The sequence below is a fragment of the Vipera berus genome, assembly GCF_964194415.1.
Source record: "Vipera berus genome assembly, chromosome: W".
Classification (NCBI taxonomy): domain Eukaryota; kingdom Metazoa; phylum Chordata; class Lepidosauria; order Squamata; family Viperidae; genus Vipera; species Vipera berus.
In genome coordinates, this window is record NC_138210.1 from 76,151,284 (window position 1) to 76,168,009 (window position 16,726).

Sequence of the window (16,726 nt, forward strand, 5' to 3'; positions counted from 1 at the left end):
TTTCCCTGCCCCGCGGCCGCTGCCCGGGGGCCGCCCGCGTGGGAAGCCCCCCCTCGGCGCCCGCGGAGCGAGAAGCAGACTCCGGCCTCGCCAGAAGCCGGTGACTGTCGGGGGCGGGAACCCCCACCCGCCCGAGCATCGCTGGGAAGGCGCCACCCCGCTGCCCCCCATCCCGGACGGAGGCTGCGGAAGGGGCGCCGTCCACCCGAGCGAGCCCCGGAGGAGAAAAGCTGCGCCCCCCCCCCACGCCCGCGGAGAGCCTCTCCGCTTCTCCCACCCGCCCCCGCCGCCGATCCCCGTTTGGGGGACCGAGGAGTCGCCCTCCCCTCACAGGGGACCCACCAGCGGGGGTCTCCAGCCTGGGCCCGGGACGGGTGGACTGGGGTGACCCGGAGGGTCCGGCTTCCAATCCCTCCGCCCCTTTGGCTGGCCCACGAAGCCCCGGATCCCCGCCTCCCTCCGCCCCCCCCCAAGCCGAGGCCCAGCACGTGCAAGCGGGGGGCTCGGCGAGGGCGCCCCGGGAACGCTGCCCGGCGTCACGTGAAGGCTGCGATGGGGCGCTGCCGCCCCCTGGTGGGCGAGCGCCGCGCCGGTCCGCTCCCCTCGGGCAGGCGGCGCGGCTAGCCCGGGGGCCGGTGGGCCACCTTCGGCCGGCAGGTGGGAGTCGGGACCCCCTCCGCGCGCGGCCGGTGGCTGAAGCGGCTCGTCGGGCGGGCGAGATTCCTTCCGGCCGCCGCCAGACCCGGCCAGCCGGACCGGCGGGGCGAGAGGCGCTCTTCGCGGGCTCCGGGTCCCGCGAGTGCGGCGGGCGAGCCAGGACCGCCCGGGCTCCCGCGTGCAGAGCCGGGCCTCGCTCAGAGCTGCCGGGAAGCCGCCGCCACGCGGCCGTTCTCCCCGGCCGGGCCGGGCAGCGTCTCCGAGGGCAGCGGCGGAGGCGGCGGCATCGCGGCCCCGGCATCCCAGCGGCAGCGCAGCAGCCCGGCGTCCCCGAGGTGACCCCGAGGCGACGTGGAGCGAGCGGCCCCTCCGTGCGCGCCCCGCCGGCTCCTCTCCGGTCCAAGGCACGGCAAGGACGGCGGCGGCGGCGGCCCCGCTTGACCCGGGCGCCGCTCCCGGGAGGGCAGGAGCCGGGCGGGCGGGCGCCAGCTTGGGGAAGGCGCGCCGGCACGGAGCGGCCGCCCGCCTGGTCCCGCAGCCCGCCCCCCCGAAGGGAAGGGAGGGGAGGGGGAGCGGCCGTCGCGGGGCCAGGCCGCGCCTCCCTCGGGCAGGGGAGCCAGGGCTGCGGGCCGCGAGGGCAGGGCCGCGCCGCTCGCCTCCGGCCGCGGCTGCTCCGCCGGCGCCTCCCGCGGCGACCCTCCGGCCGGGATGCCCGCTCGGGCCGGGCGGCGGGCCCCTCGGGGACGGCGGGAAGGGCCTCGCCGCGCCGCGCTCCTGCGCCGCTGCGGACGAGGCGGGGGCGTCCCCCCCGGCCGCCGACGGGCTCCCGGCCAGGCCGGGCTCGGGGCTGAGCGGGCGGGGGACGGCGCCGCAGCCCCGGCGCGGCTTCCTTCCCTCCCCCGCGGCGGGCGGGGGGCTCCCCTCCCCTCCCCCGCCCTCCCCCCGCGCTGCGCCCGCGCTCCCGGGCGGGGGAGGCGCGCCGAGACGCTGCGTCAGCCGGAGGACGCCGCGCGCCGAGCAGCCCCAGGCCAGGTGAGCGGCGGCGGCGGCCGGCTCGGGGGTCCCGCCGGCGTCAGCGCCGCCGCCGAGGAGCACCGCCCGGCCCCGCCCGGCGGCGTCGCCGGAGCAACGGCAGGGGCGGCGGCGGCGGCGGCGGCGCAGGTGCCTCTCGGAGCGGGGGGTGCGCGGGCCAGGAAGGCGGCGCTTGGCGGGCGCCTCGGTGCAGCGGCGCGCGGACGGGCCGGGCGGGCGGGGGCAGCCGCGGCGCGGGAGCGGCTCCGTGCGCGGAGCTCAGCCATCCTCTCCCCGCAGCCCCGGCCGGGACCGCGCCCTTCCCGCAGGCCGATGGCGCCCGGCGCCATGGAGGGGCGGCCCCCCTGAGCCCGCGGCCGGCATCCTCCTCGCCCGGGCGGCGGCGGCGGCGAGGATGGCGGGCGACTGAGTCGAGCCGCGGCCGGCAGGAGAAGCGATGCCCCCCCGCCCCGCCCGCCCCCCCAGATAACTCCGCCCGGCAGGTAGGTGGCGGGCGGGGGGGCGCGGCTGGCGAGCGGGGTCCGGCGGCGCGGGGGAGCCGGGGCTGCGCCTCCCTGCCGGCCTTGCCTGCTCGCGCCCCGCCCGGCTCCTCCCGGGTGGAAACGGCCCGGCCCGGCGCGCCGCCCGCCCGGGGCCGCCCGGGGGCCTCTTCGCTCCGGCTGGGTCCGGCGGGGCGGGGGCGGGAGGCCGTCCCGAGCGCCCCTCCCCCGCCACCCTGGTTTGCTACGGAATCGGGTCAAGCGCACGGCGGGCGGGGAAGGCCCGGCGCTCTGCACGGGCTCAGAGGCGGCCTGGCTTCTGGCGCCTCTCTGCTCAGCCGGCCTCTTTCCCGCAGCAGCGCCCCCTCCGGGCGCCCCCGGCCCGCCTTTCGCCGGCCCGCGGAAGATGAACGCCAGCCCCCAAGAAGCCCTGATCTCCGCCTTCCTGCAGTTCATCGAGGCGCGGGGCCGCTGGTGCTACGGGGCGCTGAGCCAGACCTGCCGCCCCCAGGAGCCGCGGCTGCGGAGCGACATGAACCTCCTCTACCGGAAGAGCGGCAAGGTGGAGTGGAAGCAGCCGCCGGAGGCCAAGGGCGAGGAGCCCAAGCGGGGGTGAGCGGGAAGGGAGGAAGGAAGGAAGGAACGCCCCCCCTGGCCCGCTGCACGCCAGGGAGGGGAAGGGGCTCCCGGCGGGGGGGGGGGTCGGCCGGAACCTGAGGAGGGGCCCTGTGCTGTTTCACCCCCTGGGGGGTGGGGTCCTGGCCCCTCCTGGCCCGTAGCCTCTTCTTCCGTCGGCCTACCCGTGTCCGAGGGCTTCCCTGTGTGGGCCCATCCCCATCTCCGGGCCAAGGGATGCTTTGCCGTAGAGCCTTCCCCAGCCCCGTGGGGCGAGAGATTTACCCCAAATCTGCTTTGGGCGAGTTTGGCTGCCTTTGTGTGCGTAAGGAGGCGATCGGGCCCAAGTGGAAGTATTGGGGGGAAAAACTCAGTGTAACTTACCGGAATAAACGCCCAGAATAAACCGGGAATTGGTTTGTCTCTTACAGAACTGAGGAAGGTCTTAGGGCTCTTTGTGATGCTGTTTCTTTGCTTTATGAATTTTCTGCCACAATTGTTGTTAGTTGCGAAGTCGTGTCCGACCCATCGCGACCCTATGGACAACGTTCCTCCAGGCCTTCCTGTCCTCCACCATTTAGGCTCACGCCTCCTGCTTCAGTGACTCCATCCAGCCACCTCATTCTCCATCGTCCCCTTCTTCTCTTGCCCTCCACCTTTCCCAGCATGAGGCTCTTCTCCAGTGAGTCCTTCCTTCTCATTAGGTGGCCAAAGGATTTGAGTTTTAGCTTCAGGATCTGGCCTTCTAAAGTGCAGTCAGGGTTGATCTCCTCTAGGACTGACCAGTTTGATCGGGCCACAATTAGCACTGCACAGGTCAGGGGCGAACAACTGCAGCAACTTCACCAGCTGTGAGCCTCAACTCCCCAAATTCCTGAGCCAGTGAGGGGAGCAGAAGGCCACAGGTCATAAAGTTGTTGTCCAGCCCTGGCACAGATGAGGGGCCTGAGTTGATGGCTTGCCAAGGACAATTAACCAGGTTAATCTCTCCTGCTGATTTAGAAGGACCCGGTCCCTTCAGTGAAGGTGTACCTGTGATCCTCCTATTGTGTTTTGGTCCTGTAATGCAGGGGTCCCCAACCTTGGCCACTTTAAGACCGGTGGACTTCAACTCCCAGAATTCCCCAGCCAGCATACTCACTGTGGCCCTGCTTACTCTCTTATAATCCCTTCCTCTCCAATCTCTCCGCTTTAAGGGATAGGTGGAAAAAAACAGGCATGGCTGGCTGGGGAATTCTGGGAGTTGAAGTCCACAAATCTTAAAGTTGCCAAGGTTGGAGACCCCTGCTGTAATGTGAGAACGGTTCTTTTGGAAAGTCGACCTTATTGTGGCAATTTAGAACGTTTCGGTTTTTCATTGAGGCTGTGGCAAAGGGGCACCTGGCTGTAAATTCTGATTTTGAATGGATTTGCAACCGATTTCCTGCCAGGCTTATGGTGCATCAGCCGGTTCAGGCTGACGTCCACGTCCCGAGCGATTCTCCTGGTTATCTGAGTTCTGCTGTCCGTCTTAAGGAGTGGGGCTCTGCTGTGGTAATGGGCTGTGGAGTATGGTCTTTGGAGCGGAGAAACCCAAACCTCCTCTTGGTTGTGGGTCACGGTTTGGGCTTGTCGGCTTGCATTCCTTCCTTCCTCGGGATAAACTGCGTCGGGCCAGGGTAGAAAGGCAGAAAACGGATGGCAGAGAAACAGCCAGTGGTCCCTTGAGTCTGCCCACTGACTTTGTTTTTTGGTTTCTTATTCACTTGCTTGCTTGCTTATTTAATGTGTGTGTGTGTGTGTGTGTGTGTGTATACACACACAAAAAAAATATACACACGTATATATACCGATACACACACACACACACACACACACGTGTGTATATACTTTTAATTTTTATTAAATGATGGACGTGTTTACTCCAGGATCTTTGAAATGAATTGCCTGCTCTGGGGCGTTAAGAATGACAAAATGGGGGGGGGGCAGGCCTGTGTGAAGCCCCCGCTGTGGGCCCTGTTTGCAGAAAGGTGGACGGTTGGTGGGGGGGCTCGGCCCACTTGTGAATTCAACCAACCTGCCCAGATGACCCACTAAAATCGCCCACTCTGGGGATGTGTGTGAAGGTCACCCTGCAGCTGACCTGGTCAACGCCGTCTTGCGCTTCCCTTTCTGCCTCTTTGTGTCCGCTTGGAACTTTCTCCCCGCTCTTAGTGCCATCATAGAAGTTAGGGGGGGCTTTGGGCTAGAATGGTTATGCTCCCCCCCCTTCTCTCTCTCTCTCTCTCTCTCTCTCTCTCTCTCTTTTGTTAAGTGAGTTTTGTCCCATTTTACGACCTTTCTTGCCACACTTTTTAAGTGAAACGCTGCAGTTGATAAGTTGGTAACACGGACGTTAAGCAGACCCGGCTTCCCCCTTTTGACTTTGCTTGTCGGAAGGTCGCCAAAGGGGAACACAAGACCCCCACACACCCCCGGGACACGGCAACTGTCGTAAACGTGACTCAGTTGCCAGCTATCCGAATTTTGATCATGTGGCCCTGGGGAATGCCGCGATGGTCGTAAGTGTGAAAAACGGTGCTAAGTCGCTTTTTTCAGTGATGTCGTAACTTTGAACAGTCACTAAATGGACGGTCGTAAGTCAGGAACGGAACGTAGCACAGGCAGCTGCATCCCGACAGTCCCCAGGGGGATGAGTGGACTCCGGAGAAGCCCAGATGGGGCTCCTCCCCGCTTCTCCTGCCCGACCCTGGCTGGGCCCTGCCCTGCTCACCCAAGCCACCCCCCCCAGGGCACAGGGTCTTTCCTCCCCCAGAGTATCTCCAGGTGGGGGCCCCTGAGAAGTACCCCGAGAGGCTGGCTCCCCCGGGGCCTTTGCAGGGGCTTGCAGAAGAGGCCAGAACAGCAGGAGCCCCGGAAGGCAAAAGGGCTGCAGTTGGCATTTAAGCAATTATTTTATTTTCCACAGAATCTGGGCTGATCTGAACAAAGCGCTTCTGAAACTGGGGGGTGGGGGGGAAGCAGAGAGGCTTAACCCCAGGTAGGACCTTGATGAATTGTGCAATTTGTCAAAGGCTTTTTTTACCATTTTGCTTCTCGGGAACTGCTGGGATGTGCTTGCTGAAGACGCGGGGGGGCTGCTCCTAAGGGCTTCGGCTGCAAAATGTTCCTTCTGCCACAGGGCTGAGCAGGGCGAGAAGCACCTTTGCTCCCCACAGGTGAGGCTTTGGGGAAAGGAGGGGCTGGCTGGCTTCTGGCCGGACTGTCGTAGGAATCAATCAAGGAGAATATTTGCAACTCAGGATTGAGACGAGGGACGCGTGGTGCTCTCTGAGCTTGGCTCTTTTCTCACAGACATTTCATGACCCAACTCAGTGTTAGAAGGGACGGGGGCTTGTGAGGAGGAGGAGGAGGAGGAGGAAGACTGTGGGGTCCTTGGTCCTCTCTCAGCTTGGTAGCTTCCTTCCAGACGTTGCACGACCCAGCTTAGGTAACATCATCAGTGCTAGAAAAGAGTAGGAGGGCCGGTGGGGGGTCTCCGAGATGGGTTCTTTCCTTGCAGACGCCTCATGACCCAGCTAGGGCACGTCATCAGGGCTGGTAGGGAGTGGGGCATGCTCTCGGGTTACGTCCCAGTGGCTTGCCCTGGCTAAATCAGCCATCAACAGACACACAGAGACAGCTGACTTCTACACACTATGCAAAATCGACAAGCCCCAAAGGGACCCAAAAGATCAAAGCCCCTCCCCCACCATCAGTGCACCCCCAGGTGGGCAGAGATGAAGTCCCAGGTTAACATGAGACCAGCAGTCCAGAAGTGAGCCATACCCCAATCAAGCGGCCAACAGTAAACAGCCCAAGGAGAGAACAGCCCCCAGGGCCACAACCTCACAGCCAGCTGGCAGGGACGGTGTTCCTCAGCTGGGTCACGAAACGTCTGCAAGGAAACGGCATAGCTCAGACAGCACCAAGGATGTCGCGGCAACAGCCGCCGCCTGTAGTGAGGCAGGTGGGAGCCACTCAGAGGGTCCTTGAGGCAGCGGGCCCCCTCCCCAGTCAAGGAGAGAAGCAGCCTGGAGTTAAGGAGACACTTCCAGACAGTGAGAACGATGAACCAGTGGAACTTCTTGCCTCCGGAAGTTTCAAGTTTCAAGTTGTGGCTGCTCCATCACTGGAGGCTTTCAAGGAGAGATTAGACAGCCATTTGTCTGGAATGGATGAGAGTCTCCTGTTTGAGCAGGGGTTGGACTAGATGACTGGCCGGGTCTGTTCCAATTCTGGGATTCTGTAAGGCGTTTCACCTTCTCTGTGTTTGAGCAACCAGGCAGAACTGTGACTCTTCCCCAACTCTGTTATTCTACCTACGGCTCTTAAGCCGGGCATTACAAAAGCTTTCCAAAACACAACGAGCCATCATGGTTTGAGGCAACAGGGCAACGAAAGGTGGTCAGAAGCAAGGGCCCCAGGTGCATTGAGGCCCCCGCTTGGCGGCAGCGTTCTAGTTTCAGGATGACATCCAACAGGTGAAGGCCACCTAGAAATTGGCCAGAAGGGATTTGAGCCTCTGGTGCAAATCCTTAGCCTGGCTTGCTAGGTTTTGTGGGAACGCGGCTTGATGCTTCATAACCTTCTGATGGCTGAGAGGGCAGGGGTAGGCAACCTTGGCTCTTTTATGACTCGTGGACTTCAACTCCCAGAATTCCTCAGCCAGCTGGCTCAGGAATTCCGGGAGTTGAAGTCCACGAGTCATAAAAGAGCCAAGGTTGCCTACCCCTGGCTGAGGGACTTGGCAGGAAGTGGCCAAGGGGTCTGGGGTTGAAATGGGCCTCGTGGTATCATAACCTTGTGTGTGTGTGTGTGTGTGTGTGTGTGTGTGTGTGTGTGTAGCAATGTGGATCAGGTGCTGGACCTAAGGAAGTTGATTGAGTCATTGAAGGGATGACCTCACCAGCCTGTGGTCATCTGGGTGTCATGTGTTGTGAACACAGGGCTGGTGGTCAGTTCTTTTAACCAGTCATTAGGTTGAGCCATAGAATCAAATGCTGGGAAGTGATGTGAAAGGGTAGCAAGTCATAGCAGGATTAACTAATTAAAGATTAATTAAATTAAAGAGCTGTGGTGGGAATGCAGTATTGCAGGCTAACTGCCCACCGCCAGCATTTCGATCCTGACCGGCTCAAGGTTGACTGAAGTTACTCAAGGCTGGCTGGGGAATTCTGGGAGTCGAAGCCCACCTGACTTAAACTTGCCAAGGTTGAGAAAGACCTCACCAGCCATCCCCAACAGAGGACTACCCAAATATGGATGGTTTCTGTCGGGTCAGGGAAGGAATAAGAAATCAGCAACCCACTTCCGACTGGCGGTCCTTTGCGGCTTTCCCAGCTACCCTCCTGCAGAACGTGGGGCCAGGTCTGTGGGTCGAGACCCCCGGGTGCTTGCAACTGGGAAGCCCACTCTGAGCTCAAGGAAGAGGCTCTTGGCCAGCAGGATAGAATTCCTGGCCAACTGGCATAGCCTCGTAAGGGGTAAGAGGATCCCTCCCCTGTGAAACTGTCCCTAGGGGCTTCCTGGTGGGTCTGTCCTTTGGGGGGGGACCCAAAGCACCGGGCCCTCCACCGACTTCCAGACGCTTTCCACAAAGCCTCGGAGCAAGGGGTGGTTTGGGGGCCCAGGGGACAAGGGGGTGGGGGCGCACGGGGGAAGATGCCCATCAGGTGTTGGGTGCCAGTGGTTCAACGTGTGTGGTGTGCCAACGGTGGGCTTGGGGCCTCTGGGCAGCGTCTCCTGTGCCAAGCTCACTGGGCCCTGGGAGCAAGGCCCTCCCCTTTGTGCTTTCGATTCAGATCTTTGCTGGTGGGGAATTCTGGGAGTGTCTTAAAAGTTACCAAGATTGAGAGAGATGAGGCTCCATTGTTGTATGTTTTCTGTGGTCTTCAGTTTTGTGGGGCGCTTTCCAAGGGGGAGGCGGCCTTGGGGCGCCCGAAGGAACAGGAGCCCCTCGTCTCTCCTCTTCTGCATCCCCCCCCTTCCTAGCTGGCAGCTTGCAAGGGGTTAAGACGCCAGCAGGCTGATGTTGCCGGCTCCTGCAGGTCACCCAGACACAGTTTCCATGGAAACGGCTGGGCCATCAGCCAGCATCCTGCTGCATCCTCATGCTTTTGGTACCCAGGACCCTTCACTCCTGCGAACAAAACCTGGGGAGGGGGTGGGGAACAGGACAACCGATTTCCAAACCTGCCAGCTGGGAGGGGCAGGAAGGAGCAGGGGAAGGGGAGGGCCCCGATGCTGAGAGAAGGGAAGGGGCATTGCGTGGCCTGGTGGGGGGGAGAAAGCCCCACTGTCTGGGGCCTCTGGTTGAAAGGGTCCCTGGTGGGCTGCTGCTTCTTAGGGTCTGCATGAGAAAGCTGCCTTAAGATGCTCGGGGTGGGGGTGTGTGTGACTTGCATCACACTAAGCCAGAACGTTTGTGGCAGTTCGGGCACCGTGTAGGTCTGGGACGTGGCCCTCGTGTCATTTTAACCCAGTTTTGTGTCTTGCGTGAATCCAGGTCAGGAAATCGGGTGATTTGGGCAGGTTCGGTGGCCCAAAGGAGGGGGTCTGTCCAGGAGCTGACCCTGTGCAGCCCTTTCCTCTTTCTCCAGCCTCTTCCGGGCCTGCCCCAAGGGTGCAGGAGCCTCCATGGGGATGACCTTCTTCCTTGCCTGGGCTGGCCCCCCATCCAGCTCCGACGGGTCTGGGGGGTGCCAGACTGGCCACTTGGCGAGGCTCGCTGTCTCCGGAGCAGGGAACAGCGGAGACTTCTTCCCTTGCCCAGCGGCATCTGCCAGGCTGCCAGGAGAGACGGGCTGGGGGACAGGAGAATCTCAGGGGGGGGCGGAGAGGCACTCGACCCACCATTCTTGTTCCCGAGGACTTACTTGCCAGCTGCAGGCTGAGATGCCAAAGCGTGTTTCTCTGCTGTGTCTCACTGGCAAGGATGCCAGGTGGACGAGGGGGCACGGGAGACGGATCCTGAGGCTCTGGGTCTGAGTCCTAGGCTCGCAGGAGGGGGTCTTGAGGGTGCAGTTCCACAAATCCAGCTTCCCTGCCCTGCTTGTCCGACTGACGTGCCCAGATCCGCTTGAGATCCAGGGTTGGTCTCCTGGTGAAGCACAAACAGATGCCATGTTTGTTGACAACAGGAGCGTCCAACCTTGGCGACTTGAAGGCTGGTGGACTTCAACTCCCAGAATTCCCCAGACATTAGTCTGGGAGCTGAAGCCCACACGTCTTAAAGTTGCCAAGATTGGTGACCCCTGGAACTGGAGAGCGGGTTTAGCACCGATAGTCCAGGATGCAAACGTGATTCCTTTGCCATCCCATTAACTGGGTTTGGCATTATATCCGAGAGGCTTCTGGATCCCGTGAAGCAGCTCCCGTGATTTTGGGCAAGGGGCACCAGAGCCTCGCTTAACAACCGTTGCAGCATCCCCATGGTCACGTGATGAAAATTCAGGCGCTTGGCAACTGACTCGTGTTTACGACGGTTGCAGCGTCCCGGGGAGGGTCTCGCGATCCCCTTTTGCGACCTTCTGACAAGCAAAAGTCAATGGGGAAGCCGGAGGTTACTAACTTAAGAACTGCAGTGATTCAACCATGGCAAGGAAAGTCAACAAATGGGGCAAAGTTCGCTTAACAAATGTCTCACAGAGGAACAGAAATTTTAGGCTCCGTTGTGGTTGTAAGTCAAGGATGTACATAACGATGGAGCCCCCCCCCCCCCGATGCAAGGCCGCTCAGTGCCCGGCGCCCTCTCCCTTCCTCTCCCCTCCTGCAGATCGACCAAGGAGACAGGCGTGGGGAAGGCGCGCGACGTGGCCTCCTTCCGCCGGCATTTCAGGATGGGGTTCATGACCATGCCAGCCTCCCAGGAACACGCCCCGCACCCTTGTGCCAGCAGCATGGCGCCCCGCTCTCTCTCGTGTCACTCCGTGGGCAGTGTGGACAGCGGCCCCGCGGATGGGGCGGTGGGTTCTCGCAAGCCGCCCGCGAAGCCGAAGCGGCACCCCAGCACGAAGCTCAGCACGGAGGCCCGGAGCGCCCTGGAGCTGATGGGAAGCAAGAAAGGAGGTGAGGAGGCGCTTTGGACGCCCTTCTGCGGGGGGGGGGGTTGGAGAGAAGCCTGGCCTGCAGCCTCTGAGGCTCACCTTGTGGCTTGACTACTGCGATGGGTTCTGCATGGTGCCGCCCTTGAAGACTAAGCAGAAGCTTCAGCTGGTCCAGAATGGGGCCGTGTGAGCAGAAATGGGCACGCACAAAGTTGTGTTGGTTTCCATTTTGCTTCCAGGTGTGATTCAAGAGGTGGGTGGTTACCTAAACAGCCCCCCCCCAGCAGAGGGTTTGAGGGCCTCTTGAGAGGAGCCCTGTCCCCCCTAACATCTGATCTGGCAGGGTTGACACACTCAGGCGTTCCTTGGATTAAAGAGCCCCATCTATGGGGACCAGAGCAGGGCACCTTGCCTGGCACAGGGGCTGCCCTATGGAACCAGGGTACCCCCAAGATCAGATGCCCCACCCCCGCTGACCTTTGAAGCCCCAGCTGTCCGGCCTTTGGCCAGGATGGGTCCAGCCCCTTGTGAAGAGGAGGGGGTGACCGGTTTTACCGCTGTTATTTTCACTTCTACAGTCGTTTCATTTTTAATTTTCAACCATGTTCGGTTTCTTCACCACCACCCACAGCCTTTGGGCTTCGATGGAGGGTGAAGAAAGAAAATAGAATAAAATAAGAATAAAATAGAAGAGAAGAGAATAGGATAGAGTAAAACAACACAATAATTTTAAGGGTGACTTGTTCAAAACTTCAGCAAGCGTGACGCACGCTGGGCAGAGAAGGACAGCGCTGGGCAACTTCGCCTCTCGGCAGTCGGGAAACCGTGCAGGAGGGGGGAGGGTGTCGGCCTCCAGGTTCTCCCCCCCCAAGGAAGAAACTGAGGGGGCAAATGAGGGGAGGGGGGAGGGCCCAGAAGGCCCCATGGGAAAGTTGTTGCTGGTCTGACTTTCTGAGGGGGGGTCAGACTTTGGGGAATCCTGGGTGCAGAGGAGGGCAAGGGAGATTATCGGGCGGCTGAAAGACACGAAGAACGGCTGCAGGATTTGGGTCTGGCCAGTCTAGAGAAAAGAAGGGGGAACATGATAGCAGCATTCCGGTATTTGAGGGGCTGCCACAGAGAAGAGGAGGGTCCACCTATTCTCCAAAGCACCAGAAGGCAGGACTAGAAGACCTCCAAGGTCCCTTCCAGGTCTGTTCTGATTGATTGTTGTAAAATCGGGTTGCCGCGTGGCTGACCCAGTTCACAACTGTTACGGCCTTCATGGGACAGGCTCCTCCGTTAGCCGCATGTCGAGGAGGGCCTGTGTGCAGGAGGAATCTTCCGCCCCCTGGAATAAACGTATAAAGAGGGGGTCAACCTAACCTCCCTCCGAAGCACCAGAAGGCAGGACAGGAAACAATGGGTGGAAACTGATCAGGGAGAGAAGCCACCTGGAATTAAGGGGGAGTCTCCTGACAGAGAGAACAATTGACCAGTGGAACAGCTGGCCACCAGATGTTGTGGGCGCTGCAGCCCTGGAGGTTCTTAAGAAGACACTGGGCAACCATTGTCTGTGTCTCCTGCTTGAGCAGGGGGCTGGATTAGAAGACCTCCAGGGTCCTCTTCTCCTATTCTGGAACAGCCCCCTGGGTGTGTGACGCGGGGCCTTCTGCCATCCTCTCCTCCCTTTCTCTGCCAGGGTGCCAGAAGGCGGGGGTGGAGAGCCGAGAGGCCGCTCGCAAGGTGCCTCCACAGAAGCCCAAACGCAGCCCCAACACGCATCTCTCCGTGTCGTTCGACGAAACCTACTCCGGGCGCCTCCCAGGCCCGGCTGCAGGGGGCGCTGTGCAGCGCTACGGCCGTGCCGCATCCCACAGCCAGGCCAAGGGCTCTGATGTCGAGGAGGATGAGCCGGTCTACATCGAGATGGTGGGGGACATTTTCCGGGGACCCGGCCCCCCCTCCCAAGGAGTCACCGCTGCGGAGGACGACTCGGACGAGAGCGAAGCCATCTATGAAGAAATGAAGTATCCGCTGCCTGAGGAAGGGGGGGAGCCCCGCCCCAACGGGGCCCTCACCTCCCCGGGGCATCAGCCCGCCAAGAAGGAGGCCGCCAAGGCAGCGCCAAGCAGCAAGACCTCCCCCTGCGAGATCCCACCCCCCTTCCCCAACCTTTTGCAGCATCGCCCCCCCCTTCTGGCCTTCCCCCAGGGCAAGAAGGGGTACAGAGGTCCCGACGGCTCCAAGCTGCCCATCCTGTGCCATGCCAAGGATGCCCCCTCAGCCCCCATGACCCCCCAGGTGCCCAGCCACCATCATCAGCGGGGCGGCGAGAACCCAGCCCTGGCGCCCTCCGGGCGGGCTCGCAGCCACTCCACACCACTGCCCCCCCAGCCGGCCAGCCAGAGCAAGCCGGACAAGGATCTGCCCGTGTCTCACAGCATGATCTGCCCTTCCGCAAAGCCGCCCCCCACCCTGGCCCTGCCGGTGGCCTCTGTCCCCTCCGGGCTGCCCGGGAAAGACAAGCCAGCTGTCTCGTACACCATGGTTTACTCGGCAGTCAAGGTGACGACTCACACGGCGCCCTCCGAGCAGAAGGAGATCTCGGTCCTGCATGGGATGCTGTGTGCCCGCCCGTCCACCGTGCCTGCTTGCAAGCAGGTGCAGCGCATTTGCACACTGCCTGAGCCGCCCCCTCTGGGCATGGTGTGGACTTACCCGGCGCCCTGCGTGGGGCTGAAGCGCCCCCCGGCCTACGAGAGCAACAAGAGCCTGGGCACCAAGGCGGCGTCGGCTGTCAAAATTCAGCTGCGGGACCGGGCCTTCGACAGCATCAACCAGGTGGTGGCTGGGGAGGAGTGCGGCCGGCCGGCCGGAGAGGAGGAGGCCTTTGGCTGGATGCTGCAGAGGAGGGCCGGCACCCGGAAGGGGAAGGAGCCTGACAGTAAGGGCGGGCGAGAGTGCGGGGCGGGGGTAGAAGAGGGGGAAAGGATGCAGAGAGTCTGACAGCCCGGGCCCAGGGTGGGGAAGGGGCTTTGGTCTTGACCAGAGCATGAATGGGGGGCTGCTCAGGAAGAAGGGGGTGCTGAAGGGAGGCAATTCTGGGTTGGGGTCTCCTATTTGGGGTCACCTGGGGGTATTTCTTCTCCAAGGGGCTCGTCTGCTAACTTAGAGTGGGGAAATTCTGTCCTCGCACCCTGTCTTTTGAGGGATGGCTGGGTGCGGGGGGGTTGAGCCAGGCATTCTATGGATGCCCCCCCTCTGCCCGTTTCTTTCCTTCCCTTGCAGAGGTCCCAGACTGCTCCCAGGCGTGGGAGGGCGGTGAAACTGCTCAGCCCAAACTGGAGAAGGAAGAGAAAGTCCTGCCGAGTCACCCGCAGTCCAGCATCCCGGTCCGCGCGCCCGCCCTCGAGTGTCTGGCCACCAAGATGCCCGGGGGCAGGACCAACCTGCCCATCCCCTGCCAGACCTTCCCTGCCTGTCACCGCAACGGAGGTGAGTGAGCCACGGGGGGGAGGGGCCTCCTTGGGCTGGTGGGCGGCCCTCTTGGCCAGTGGGGAGGGGCGGGGGATCCCCTGTAGGTCTCTGGCCTGTTTGGGGCTGCAGGAGGCATCCTTAATGCGGCTGCAAAGAGGCCGGTGACCTTCAGGGGAAGGCAGACCGCCGCAGGCAAAACAAGACACAGATGCACACAGAAACACACACGACAAACAAATACAAACACACACACACACACACCCGTCAACGGGCAGAAGAGAGCCTGGGAGAATTCTGCTTTATGGGGGAATGGGATCCTTCCTGCCCTGCATTACAGCCTGGCTGTTAGGGGGGGTCAACTGAGGGGGGGGAGCTTGAGGCAAAAGGACTCACGGGTCTCTTCCTTCCACCACCCCCCTTCCCAGATTTCACTGGTGGGTACCTTCTGGGCCGCTCGGCCTCCACTTCGGGCGTCCGACAAGCTGTGATCCACAATCAGAGGCTGTGCAGCCATCCCAGGGACCCAGACAGCCCGGTAGGTGGGGGGAGGGGAGGGGAGAGGGCAGCAGGAGGGGCTCCTGGAAGGGGAAATGGCGCCCCAGGAGTACAGCCTGCCTTCTCAGCTACGTTGGGAAGCAAAATACTTGCAGAACGTAGGATGTTCTTTTAGGGATGGAAATAATGTCGGAAACCAATCTGGTGGGGCTCTCCGAGCACGGTGGTTTTCTTGCAAATATTTCAGGACCCAACTAGAAGGGAGTGAGCTTTGTGGGGGGCGGGGAAGGAAGAGGAAGGACAATTAAGGGGTCACTGCTCTCCGATCTTGATTATCCAACTAGGAAACCTGGTTAGCATAATGGTAATTGGTGGTGATGTTCTGTAGTTCGTTCATGAAACATTTGCAAGAAAAGCACCAATCTCTGAAAGACCAGGGACCCCACTGTCCTCCCCCTCCTCTCCAGAAACCCTCCCTCCCAGCACTGATGAGGTTCCCTAGTTGAGTCACGTAATGTCTGCAAGGAAACCACCCAGCTCAGAGACCCCCAAGGACCCCACAGTCCTCCTCTTCCCCCTCCCCTCCCCTCCTCCTCTCCACACACACACTTCCCTTCTAGCATTGATGATGTTACCTCCTTGGGTCATAAAACATCTGGAACCCCCTCCCAAACAAATTCGGAGAGAACCAAGCACCCCCAATCTCAGGCCTGAGCCACAATTGTCCCCTTCTACTGGAAACACGCAAGGTGGAGAGAGGGAAGGCAGCCCCCCTCCTCAATCCTACCTCAGGCGGCCTCAGGAGAAGAGACTTGCTCGAGGCCCCCATCTGGTCTGCCCACCAGGCTCAGGGAGATGCAGGGCCTCCCCTCCACTAAACTGATGCCCGGGGGGGGGAGCGGGGGAGGAAGGCTGAAGGGCACCTGCCGCCCTCGGCCAAAGGACCCCGTCTCCGGTGGGCAGCTGCAGTTGGCTGCCCTTCTTTCCGAAAGCAGTGTTTGCTGACCAAGATGGTTCCCGCTCCCAGCCAGAGTTTTTGTGTGTCTCAGAACTGGGCAGTGCCCGCTTGTGCCCGCAGCCTTCCCACCCACCCCCTTCGGCCACCTGCCAGATTCCCATGGGGGAGGGAGGCGCCTGTGCCCGGCCTCTCCGGGCCTGAAGCCGGGGAAGAGGGGCAAAGGCCGTGGGGGGGCTGGCTCCTAACCCCCCTGCCCCGTTTTTGCAGGCCTTGCCCTATGCCCCCCCGCTGCCTGCCCCGGAGGCCCTGCAGAGCTCGCGAGAGAGGGACGGGAAGCTGCTGGAGGTGATCGAGCGCAAGCGGTGCGTCTGCAAGGAGATCAAGGCGCGGCACCGCCCGGAACGCAGCCTCTGCAAGCAGGAGAGCATGCCCATCCTGCCCAGCTGGCGGAGGAGCACGGAGAGCCGCAAGTCGGGCACCCCGCCCTGCCGCCGCCAGCAGACGGTGCTCTGGGACACGGCCATCTGAGTGGGCAGGGGCTGAGCCCCGAGAACCGGTGCCTTGGGCCGGCCAAGCCGAACTGGTGGCAGGGCCAACCGCTGGCAGCCTGGTCTCCTGCTGGGGACGATCCAGAGATTGGGGAGGGGGGCTAGAAGGACACTTTCTTTCAGGGCAGGGGGAGGGGCCCCTCACCGGGGGCACCTGGGCATCGGCCAGCAGCGCAGCAGCCCACCGGAAGCCCAGCTGCCCGCAGCATGGATGCCGAGCGAATGGTGCCGCAGGACATCTCTGACCAGTCTTGGGGGGGGGGGTCAGGGCAGGGGCTGGGGGGGTCTCTGTGTGGGGGGGCTCCTCTTCTGGGCCAAAAGCTGCTGGAGGGCAGGCGGTCCACTCCACCCACCCACCCCTGGGTTTCTTCCACTTCTGAGAATGACCCTGGGAAAAGAGGGGTGTGCCGATTTTGG

The 16,726-nt window shown here is 61.9% G+C and overlaps 1 protein-coding gene across 3 annotated transcripts; it reads left to right on the forward strand.

Annotated features, from left to right (window-relative positions):
* The first annotated feature begins 494 nt into the window (after positions 1 to 494).
* LOC308676641 (neuronal tyrosine-phosphorylated phosphoinositide-3-kinase adapter 1-like) lies at positions 495 to 16,467 on the forward strand. Of its 3 annotated transcripts, XM_081342620.1 has the most exons (8): positions 1,594 to 1,689; positions 1,969 to 2,171; positions 2,528 to 2,780; positions 10,579 to 10,871; positions 12,531 to 13,775; positions 14,120 to 14,326; positions 14,734 to 14,843; positions 16,029 to 16,467. In XM_081342620.1, exons 3-8 carry the CDS (start codon positions 2,575 to 2,577, stop codon positions 16,287 to 16,289), a joined length of 2,322 nt encoding a protein of 773 aa, XP_081198746.1. In that variant the 5' UTR covers positions 1,594 to 1,689; positions 1,969 to 2,171; positions 2,528 to 2,574; the 3' UTR covers positions 16,290 to 16,467. The 3 variants fall into 3 exon arrangements, with proteins under 3 accessions (XP_081198748.1, XP_081198746.1, XP_081198747.1); XM_081342622.1 differs by lacking the exons at positions 1,594 to 1,689; positions 1,969 to 2,171 and adding an exon at positions 495 to 657; XM_081342621.1 differs by lacking the exon at positions 1,594 to 1,689 and having other exon boundaries at positions 2,142 to 2,171; positions 2,525 to 2,780.
* The last annotated feature ends 259 nt before the right edge of the window (positions 16,468 to 16,726 follow it).

What these genes read in the sequence shown, in the direction of transcription:
- LOC308676641 (XM_081342622.1), top strand. Translation starts at nt 2,575, where the DNA reads ATGAACGCCAGCCCCCAAGAAGCCCTGATCTCCGCCTTCCTGCAGTTC. An exon ending in GAAGGGGAAGGAGCCTGACA is followed by an intron (nt 13,776 to 14,119) that starts GTAAGGGCGGGC and finishes CTTCCCTTGCAG; the next exon opens with AGGTCCCAGACTGCTCCCAG. An exon ending in CCAGGGACCCAGACAGCCCG is followed by an intron (nt 14,844 to 16,028) that starts GTAGGTGGGGGG and finishes CCGTTTTTGCAG; the next exon opens with GCCTTGCCCTATGCCCCCCC.